Source organism: Miscanthus floridulus, chromosome 19 (genome assembly GCF_019320115.1).
Source record: "Miscanthus floridulus cultivar M001 chromosome 19, ASM1932011v1, whole genome shotgun sequence".
NCBI classification, from domain to species: Eukaryota; Viridiplantae; Streptophyta; class Magnoliopsida; order Poales; family Poaceae; genus Miscanthus; species Miscanthus floridulus.
Window position 1 is genome coordinate 37,642,096 of NC_089598.1, and position 10,810 is coordinate 37,652,905.

Sequence of the window (10,810 nt, forward strand, 5' to 3'; positions counted from 1 at the left end):
CGATATTCCTTCTGATCCACGGGCTCTCCGTCCTCATCAGCATCCAAAGCAGCGCTAGTCGGCATGGGCATAGAAATTGGCTTCGCATCATCCATCACAAACTTCTTCAGGACATCCTTCGTGTACTTTCCCTGATGCACAAATGTACCTTCCGAAGTTTGTTTTATTTGTAAGCCAAGAAAGAAATTCAGCTCGCCCATCATAGACATCTCAAATTCTTTACTCATCACATCTGCAAACTTTTTCACAAGAGCATGAGAGGAACCACCGAAAATGATATCATCCACATAAATCTGAACTATTAAAGTGTCATTTCCTTGCCTGAGGAGAAAAAGAGTTTTATCAACTGAACCCATTTTGAACCCGTTTTTAAGCAGAAAAGTTTTCAATCTAGCATACCAAGCACGAGGTGCTTGCTTCAAACCATATAAAGCCTTTTGCAACTTAAAAACACGATCAGGAAAATTGGGATGTTCAAAACCAGGCGGTTGTTTAACATAAACTTCTTCTTCTATAAAACCATTCAGAAAAGCACTTTTCACATCCATTTGATAAAGCTTATATCCACGTGAAGCAGCAAATGCAAGCAAAATATGAATGGCTTCTAAACGAGCAACAGGAGCAAAAGTTTCACCATAATCAATACCCTCTTTTTGAGAAAAGCCCTGAGCAACCAGCCTAGCTTTATTTCTAACAACATGACCATCTTCCCCTTGTTTGTTCTTAAAGACCCATTTAGTTCCAATTGGTTTACAAGAAGGAGGAGGATCAACCAAAACCCAAACCTGATTCCGTGCAAAATTTTCTAACTCCTCATGCATGGCATTGACCCAGTTAGAATCAGATAAAGCATGTCCAACATCTCGGGGTTCAAAAGAGGCAACAAAGGCAGTATGCGCAAAGACACAATAATTTTTATTTTTCATACCTCTGTTCCTTGTCGTGCGTTCATCCAAATTACCTATTATGTTCTTGGCAGGATGACGATTCTGAATGTGTCGTGGTGCTGTACGTTCTGAAATCGCCTCCCCCTCAACTGCAGCTGGTACATGATCAACAGTCGATGAAGCTGCAGGCTTTGCTGTAGATGTACGTGTCGGCGATGGTCCATCCTCCAAAGTGGTGGAGGGCGCCTGCTCAGGCTGGGCGCCAGGCTCCCCCTGCATCGCAGGCTGGGCATCATCGTCATCGTCGTCGTCACATCCATCTTCCTCTTTCTCATCCTCAAAAATATCCTGCCCGATCTCGTCATCACCTGCACACTCAAAAGTAGAAGAAAAACAAGGCATTGTCTCGTCGAAGGTGACCTCACATGTCTCATCGATGCGGTTAGTATCAAGATTAAGCACACGGTACGCTCGCCCTTGCAAGGCATACCCCAAAAATAACCCATCGGAAGAACGCGATTCAAATTTATCCAAATTTCCCTTTTTCAATATAAAACACTTGCAGCCAAAAACTCGAAAGTGGAAAACTTTGGGAGGTCGACCAAATCTCAACTCATAAGATGTTTTTCCCAGAAAAGCTCTCAGAAAAATGCGATTAGCAACATAGCAAGCGGTGTTGATAGCCTCAGCCCAAAAACGTCTAGGAGTTTTATGTTCATCAAGCATTGTCCTAGCCATCTCAACAAGCGTACGATTTTTACGCTCAACAACACCGTTCTGGGGAGGAACGTAAGGTGAGGAAAACTGATGATCTAAACCTTGTTCTGAACAAAAAGCCTTCATGCGAGAATTCTTAAATTCCGTACCATTGTCACTGCGAATTGCTCTAACGGCATTATTTGACAACTCATTTTTCAGCTTCAGAACAAGATCATGAACATATGAGAAAGCCTCATCCTTAGATTCCAAAAAGAACACCCATGAATATCGAGAAAAATCGTCCACAACGACGAGCACATACCACTTCCCACCAGCAGACCGAACACGGGCTGGACCAACAGTGTCCATATGTAACAGTTCACCCGGTCGTCTCGTCATCACCTGAGTCACAGGTGCATGAGAAGCAGCAACCATTTTTCCATGTTTGCAGGGAGCACAAATCAAATCCTTTTCAAACTTGAGTTTCGGTAAACCATCAATTAAATCCAATGAACTCAAACGACAAAGCAAATCAAAGCTCAAGTGGCCCAACCGACGATGCCACTTCCAAATCAGGGGGGAACCATGAGCAACTAAACAGCGAGTTTCACCAAAAGATTTAGAAAAATCAGCTTTAAAAATCCGTCTAAAAGGAGAAATCTTGCAAACAAGGTTACCAGCAGAATCAAGAACACGCGAATTTCCTTTCTTAAAACGAACCTCAAAATCATCCTCAAGAAGTTGCGAAACAGACAGCAAATTATAATGCAAATTCTTTACCAATGCGACGTCCTTTAACATGTATTTATCTGTTACCTTGATGCAGCCATGCGCCATTACCTTACCTTGACTTTTATCCCCAAAAGTGATGTTTTCCTTTACGCTCGTGGGGGTGAGGCTGGAGAACCATTTATCATCTCCGGTCATGTGGCGCGAACAGCCGGAGTCCATTATCCATATGTCCTCCTCGCCTCCAACCTGCAATCAACAACGAGAGCGAGGGTGAGCTAATGACTCAACACTGGGGTTAGGATAATGTAATGAAAACCAGTGCTGAGCCACTTGCTCAAAAGAAGCGTTAGCAAAATCAAAGTTCTCAAAAAAACGATGAGAACCACGAGGGGGAAAACGTGGTCTGTCATCCCGATGTTGTGCAAGAGCATGAGTACGTGAGCGAAAACCAGAAGAGCGAACAAATGGCTCACGTCTCAAAACAGGACGATTATGAGTACCACGTATAGGGTACTGCTCACATCTAAAAACACGACGATCATGAGTACCACGTGTGGGGTACTGCTCACGTCGTTCAGCACGCATCCTCCGATAACAGAACTCATAAAGATGACCATCATGACTGCAAAAATCACAATGATAAAGCTTGCGTGCAGGAGCGAAAGAAGCCTCAGCATTAGAACTAGAAGCAACAAAAACAGGCTTAGCAAAATGATCACAAGAAGAACCATTTGGCTTAGTATTTTGTACACCCTTGAAGTGTTTTGGCTTAGGCACCCAAACCTGCTTTTTAGGAGCAGATCTAGATGTCTCAACTAGCAACCCATCAGAGGTGACACCTGAACCCTTCCTAGGAGGTGGTCCAGTATATTTAGCCAAAGGTGGATTCTTCTCATCAACAGGCGGTCCACTTTTTTCACCAAAAACATATTTCAAGTCATAACCAGGACCAAAATGCTCACCCCGTTTAATTTGAGCAATAGCCATACCAATTTGAGGCTCACGAATAGAACACCAACCAAGAATAGTTCTCAAATGCTTATTTTCTTCTTCCAAATCAGCAAGTTTGGCCCTTAAATCATTATTTTCAACAACAAAATTAGGACAAGTTAGGCATGAAGGAAGAACCGGACAAGTGTGTTTTTCCAACTCAACAATATGTGATTTAGCAACATTTAATTCAGATCGTAAAGTTGGACAAATTAAACAAACCGGCAAATCAGGACAAGTGTGTTCTTCAAAATTTTTTACCCGACATAAAGCATTATCCAAGTCAACTTTCAGAAGCGGGCAAGAAACACAAGTACCAAGCAAATTCGACCGAGAACGAAGTTCATTTAGTTCAGCATAAAGTTTATCTCGATCATCAACAATGGAAGAATACTTGGTTTGCAATTTAGAAAGCGAAATCATATGAATTGAGCATTCTTCACATTCATCAGGTTCAGTAGGATTAGATGCAGCATTTTTGAGAGTAGCTAGTTCAGCACAAGTTTTATCATAATCAGTTTTAAGTTTAGCCAACACTTTATTTTGCTTATGAACAATTTTAGTTAAATTAGCTATTCTTTGTTCTGCAGAAGTATCTACCTCATCATCAGAAGTTTCATCGTTGCTGTCGGTTGATGCATCACCCTCCAAGGCCATAGTACATATCCCACCATTGATGCCGGCGTCAGTGATGAAGCAAAGTCCGTCTGTCTTCTTCTTGGGTGTCTCATCCTCGGAATCTGAATCGCTGGAGTCTGACGAGCCACCTGAAACATACTGTCCAAGAGAAGATAACAAAACATTTGCAGCCTTAGCGACTTGCTTGTCAGAGTATTTTTGTCCGCCTTTCTTCCATTGCTTATCCTTCTTCTTCTTCCTCTCCCTGAACTTCTCCTGGCGCCTGGAGGAGTTATTGCCCTGCTCAAAAGATCTCTGTTTGTTTGGGCAATCAGCAGCAAAGTGTCCTCGCTCACCACAGTTGAAGCAGCCATCTGAACGTCTTCTATTACGCCTGTTGTCATACACACGCTTAAACTTATTGGAGAGCAGTACAAGCTTATCATCATCTAGCACCTCCAACTCCTCATCTGCAACATGACACAAAGAAGACAAAGCAAAACTGGAAACATTTGGATTAGCATTAGTGTTAGTCTTATTTCCAGAAACCAAAGCCATTGGAACGTCAGAAGAAGAAGCAGCTGTGGGATTTTTCAATTTACGCTTAGAAACAATTTCGATCTCTTTTGATTTGAGCTTACTGTAAAGCTCATCAGTGGTGAGAGTCTCATAACCTACAGATTCAACGATCGCCTCAACTTTCATATCCCATTCATCATTAAGTGAATGTAATAATCTGAGAGCCCTAGCATGATCATCATAAGGCATATTGCTATTCATGGCCTTCATCTTATTAACAATCACTTGAAAACGTGCAAACATGTCATCAATAGACTCACTAGGCAATTGGCAAAAAGCATCAAACTCTTTTCGGTGAATCTCAAATTTTCGATTTTTCACAGTGTTTGAGCCTTCATGATATTTTCTAAGTTTCTCCCAGATCTGATAAGCGAGATCTTCACTAGAAACCCGATCATATTCAGTTTTACAAATAGAAGCCTGTAAAATAGCAACAGCGCGATGATTTGTTTCAAGAAGCCCGATCTCAGCGGCGTCAGTCGGTTCCTCAGCTGGAATCACATATGTGGCATTTTGTGTGATTTTCCATAGCTTCAGCGACTTGCCCTTGAGATAGTTGGTCATACGTGCCTTCCAGTAATCATAATCAGTCCCATCAAAAAACGGAGCACGAACATCAAACTTTTCATTGGTCGCCATAGCTTTCAGCACCGATTAAGGTATAGAAAACCTAAACCGGCTCTAGGTACCAATTGAAGGATCAAAACGGGCGACCAGATGGGGGGTGAATGGTCGCGGAAGCCAAAAATAATTTCTAACCCTTCCCCTAAACACAAAACCTGATTAAATCACGTTTTTCAAATCTGGCCAGAACTCTATGTACCTAGTAAACCTGATGTGGACGAAAATCCGTAACTCCGATCAACCTAAAAATTTGTCAGATTAAACTAGATGAAATTACGAAACTAACCCAACTGGAATCACGTCAATCGGACTTACGGATCTTGAGATAAAAATAAAACAAGCAGACTATGTCAGATGCTGACGAGAATTGTAAAGAACCAATCGAGATGCACAAGATCAATCATTATAGATGAAAGATTAAATTGAGTAATTGAACTTACAAAAGTGCATCTAGCCTCCGCCCGAACATCCTCCCTCTCTTAATCGGAGAGATCAACAAAAACCTCTCACTAGAATTCAAACCCTAGGCTAGATCGGAGAGAGGAAAACTGAACCGTAGAACCCTGGGGCACGAGTACTGTTCACGGGTACTGTTCATGCGTGAATAGTACTCGCCGAGAGTCCAAAACGTTCCCCCTTCTCAACCCTAGGTGCCACATATTTATATCTTCAAAGGGTGGCACGATCTATTTTCACATAACCCCCTACGCTAAATAAATCCAACGTAGGGGCGTAAATTCCAATTACGTCCTCCATGGCAAATTCCGCGATGTCCGCGATCCCTCCATCTCCGCGATGTGATCCTCGCGATGTCGCCGCACGACCATCCGAAATCGTATCGCGATCGCCAGAATTTTCCATCTTCGGCCAACGCCTGCCGCACGGGCGTCCCGGTACGATGCATGGCTTTGTGGCTCAACCAGCGAACCCCGGATTTTGTGGCATAATCCGGAAACCTCCCTCGACGTCCTCCCGCCATGTAGCCAGGTACAGTAGACGTACACCGCACGATCACCTATCCCTCGAACGCAAGCCTCGATCCGCCCTTCTCCGCCCCCGCGGTTTTTCGACGCGGCATCCTATCTTCGTTCTTCACTCGTCGCCGCATGTACCTTGTCTCCACCTGTCACCTGCAACCACAACCTACCAAGAGACACGTCACACGCACACCGTGTTGTCAATCGCTCATCACCAAGGTGCTAGCCCACTGGCATCTCAGTTGCAAATGCTAGAACTAAGTTTGAGTGGGAGAATATCATGATTAGCAAAGAATGGACTGAGTTTTTATTCTATCTTGAGCAAGGTTTATCCCTCGAGAATTTATTTGTGAAAACATAAAAACTTGCTTAGTTCTTCTGTGGCAAGAAACACCTACCAGAGCCATATATCTTTAGCACTTTAGAAACTTCCACACATGCTACTTGCCTTAGTAGTGAGCCTAGTCAAGCCTTGTTGATTTTAGTTGAGAAACTTGCCATACTCCCATGACCGAGAGCACATACACCCACCTATATATTTGCTACTCTTACACTAAGAGTATGCAACCACATGCTTTCCACTCCAAATATTTACTCCATGGCAACAATTTATTTCTCATTGAAATGTCTTGAGAAAGGGAGCACGGCTATCTCTAAAAAGTGAGAAGAAGAAAAAGATTTGAGTTCTCTATGTCAAAAAAATGATGAAAAGAGAAGTAGCCATGCTTCCAACAAAGAGAAAAAGAGGAGCCATGAAAGGAGTAAATTCCACATATACCACATAATGCACTCTCTTGGTCTAGGTTTATGACTTGTTGCTCCTTTTATCCAAGTGTTTGACTTAGCAATAAATACTATGCAATGTATGCCTTCATATTTTCCTTGCCCATGAACTCCACCTAAGCTTTAGTAATAGGAATGAAGGCAACAATTTGAGCCTTTGGTGAGAAGCATATACACCTGTGAGAGATTGAGTGTAACACAGAAAGAACTAGAGCTTGTGATTTTTCTTATCAAAATCTATAAAAGCTTCTAGATGATATTTCTGAGCAAAATAGATAAAGAGAAGAAACCCCTTTGTAGCTAATCTGTGTTTGACACCCAGACAAGGTGAAGGCCAAAAGCCCCATGGTGACAAAGGTAATATGGGTAAGAGTTTCTATATTAACATTTCCAATTCAAAGGTTGGTATGTTTGTGACAGAAGTGCAGGAGTTAATAAGCAATTAACATTTTCATGCTAAGTCCCCATCTTTGCTCAGGGACGAGTAAGCCTGGGCATTCGTTTCTCGATTCGGTTTTGGTTTAGTTCCTCGGTTTTTGAAGAAATTCACTTCTTAGAAAATAGGAACCGACCGGTTCTCAAAAATTCCTAGAACTGACTATTTTGGTTTTTGGTTATTTTGGTTCGGTTCCGGTTCTAACCGGACTAACCGAACTTTTTGAGAAGACCTTAAGACAACAATAAATATACGCGTTGTAAGGTAAATTTATGCAACACTATATTAATTTTAAATAATAATAATTTATAAGAAAACAATAGCAATATAGTAACACAAATACATAGTAGGTCAAATATAAAACACCACACATAAACCAAACATAATCTTACAAAATACATGTAAGTGAAGTACAATTCATGTAATTTGGTTCTTTCATTTACCCGAGAGTAGGAACCAAATTTTCTTTGGTTATTTCGGTTCCTCAATATCAGGAACTGAATAAGGAACCGAATTTTTCGGTTCCGGTTCTTTCAGTTTCGGTTCTGGTTATTTTGGTTCAGTTTTTTGTTCTCAGTTATTTTTGCCCAAGGCTAGGGATGAGCAAAAGGCAAGCTTGGGGGAGCTTGTTGATGGTCATTAAACACCCATTTTAGCCATCAACAATGCCAACATTTCAAGGAAAAATCAACATAAAATAGAAAGATTTGGTTTATTACTAATGGAATTCCACTTGTACATGAGGTTTATTTGAATGCAGGAAAAAACAGTGAAAAAGATGGAAAACATGTGACATGGAGGCAAATGGACATGGCAGGGGCCTCTGGGCCCATACTGCCACGCCAGCCGATGGTCATGTGGCGCCGCTCGGTGCCACCCTGTCCCCATCCACATCATCGATCCATGGCACACCACCTACACTAAATCACAAGCATTGATTTCATGTCGGTTTGAGCAGTGGCTATGATTCACTCTGTAACACCCTCGGTGTTACGCTCTAAACAAATTACTAAACCATGTCATGAGCATCAAGTTTATGTGATAATGCATGTGATGGAAGGTGTAGATAACATTTTTGTAATTGCAGATGATCAATAAAAATGTTAAATGATAAGCTATTCCATAACTCATTTGTATCAAGTAGGGTTTAAAACTAATTTTTATTGAACAAAAATACTATAGAACATATATGTGGCGAATAAATAAAGTTTGGAATATGAACTTTGTAGATGACAATGAAATACTTCTTGTGGAAAAATAACATTACTAGCCAACATTTCTAATAGCCTAAAAATGGAAATTGAAATGTTTGGTGATTTATTTTGTGAAATCGAGTTAGGAGGTGGAGTCATGTTTTAGCTCAGGTTGGTAGCCTCATATACCATCTTGAGCATGGTGAAGATGGTTTAGGTCCAGAAGCAACCATTTAGTTGTTATAGGTGCTTTAAAATGCGTGCACGGCACATTCTCAGGCGAACTCGCTGGGTGGACGTGGTCACCTAGCGTGTGGCTGGCCATGGCTGCCTCTAGGATAGATATGGCTCCGCTGCCGCTGGCCCCGCCGCGTGGAGCTACTGCTGCCGCCTGCCCCTGCCCCGTGCAGCGACGAAGCCACTGCCAGCGCCGTCACCTCACCATCGCATCCGCACCCCCCCCCTACGGCTCTGCACCACTATCTGCCCTACCGGTGTCCCTACCGCTACTATGCATGCACTTGGCGTATCCACAGCATCGGCACATGGCCGTACCTGCTGTCGCCTCGCCCATAAAGGCACAGTAGTCGCTCATGCTATGTCGATCGCGGACGCGCGCACGCCTTGTCCATAGAGCCTACATGTGTGTGTCCTGATCACGCCGCTCGTGTCCCACCAAGGCGAGGACGAGCTAAGCTTTGACCTACCCCCTCCCCTCTCTCTTCGCCGCCGCCATGGTGGACTGATCCGCGCCATTAAAACAAGCAGGGAGAAGTCACCATCGCCCGATTCATCGCATTGCTGGCTCCATCACCCAGCTGCCTAGATACCCGTCCCCACCCCACCTTGAATGTTGCCCGGTCGAGCTTCATTTTGGAGCTTTTCCCCGCCACCATGCCAATAAGGCCGAGTCCACCCATCACCGAGGGCAGCTTCCATATGACCACCTTGGGCCAAATTGGCTGCACCGCTAGACTCATCTCGAACTCCTCCTCTCCATGCGCACCTGAGTCATACCCCTACTGCTGTTCCAACGCTATGAATGCGGTCGTGTCCGTCGTGGCTCGTTGCTGAGCTCGCTGTGCATATGTGGCCAGCCTTGCTTGGGGCATCTCCGGCCGAACCATCTCCTCGGCCAGGTCCTTGGTGAGTCGCTGATGCTACCCGCTACCTCTACTGCTCCATTAGCGTCATGGCTCAACAAAACATTGTTGTTGCCACCACAGGTTGCCCACCGACGTGGAAAAGTAGCCCTACTTTCGTCTCCGGTCTCTGAATCACTGCCCAATGTTGCGCGTTGGCCCATAGGTGAGCATAGGTCCTCTAGATGGGTCGACGGAGTCCCCAGTTGGCCAACGTAGCAGCCTAGTGCCAGTCAATGCCGTGTCGGAAAGCGTGGAGGCATCGGGGACCTCCCCGATGTGAAGATGAGTTAATATGAGGGCCTTCTTGCATAAATGTTGTATGTAGAAATAGTGCACATAGTCGTCGTGTTAATAGAGGATTGCACGGGGGTGTTTCTACAAAAGCACCAGTGTGCGCAGGCTTCTCTACCATGGGCCAGCCTTGCGTGGGCCACGAAAGCGGGTCGCTGCGTGCACGCGCGCCACATCGCGTGGGCCGCGCGTGTGGGCCGTGCGGGAGATTGGTTTTTCTTTTTCTAGGAATATGTGAATGGTTTTCTAATTTAATTTCTGAACTGATCTTTGGTAATTAATATAAAATCATGTAGGCGTCCAAAAGTTATGAAACAAATTTTGTTATGTTTATAAAATTATGATCTTTCTGTTAGTATATTTAGTTCATATATATACATGTTGATACCAGGAGCTATTAACTCGTTTGAAAGTGCTTCATATTATTAAAATGAATCATTGTAGGAATTTTCATGGTAAATTGGTGATAGCTTTAGTCCTAAAATTTTTATGGTAGCTTCATTGTATTATTATGTGCTCACTGTAATTTTTGTAGCTTTAGAATAGACTAAGCATTAGGGTAGTTAAATGCTCTTTGTTTCAATATACATTAAATCATTAGTATAAATAAAGATATATCCTTCATTTGTAATGCTAGGTGTTTGTTAAGTTGAACCCAACACTTTGCTTGGTAAATATGATAGTTAGCTTAGTACCTTAGTCATTAGAGCTAATTAGTAGCTTAGTATGCATATTCTTAGTTTAAGAGTTGTTGTTGCCTAAAGGTTAAGTGTTGCATCATCATCACATGCATGTAGAGAACGAGTTGGCAGAGATCATGACCACCGGCGATCATGAGTTCAAGGAGATTGTCGAG

General features: G+C 43.1%; 1 protein-coding gene across 1 annotated transcript; it reads right to left on the minus strand.

Moving 5' to 3' along the window:
• Positions 1-301: 301 nt before the first annotated feature.
• LOC136525885 (uncharacterized) lies at positions 302-5,144 on the minus strand. Its single transcript, XM_066518723.1, has 6 exons — positions 3,570-5,144; positions 2,307-2,564; positions 1,754-1,844; positions 962-1,255; positions 425-862; positions 302-321 (listed from the first exon to the last, which is right to left on the minus strand). The coding sequence occupies exons 1-6, from the start codon at positions 5,142-5,144 to the stop codon at positions 302-304; spliced, it is 2,676 nt and encodes an 891-aa protein (XP_066374820.1).
• Between the last annotated feature and the right edge of the window lie 5,666 nt (positions 5,145-10,810).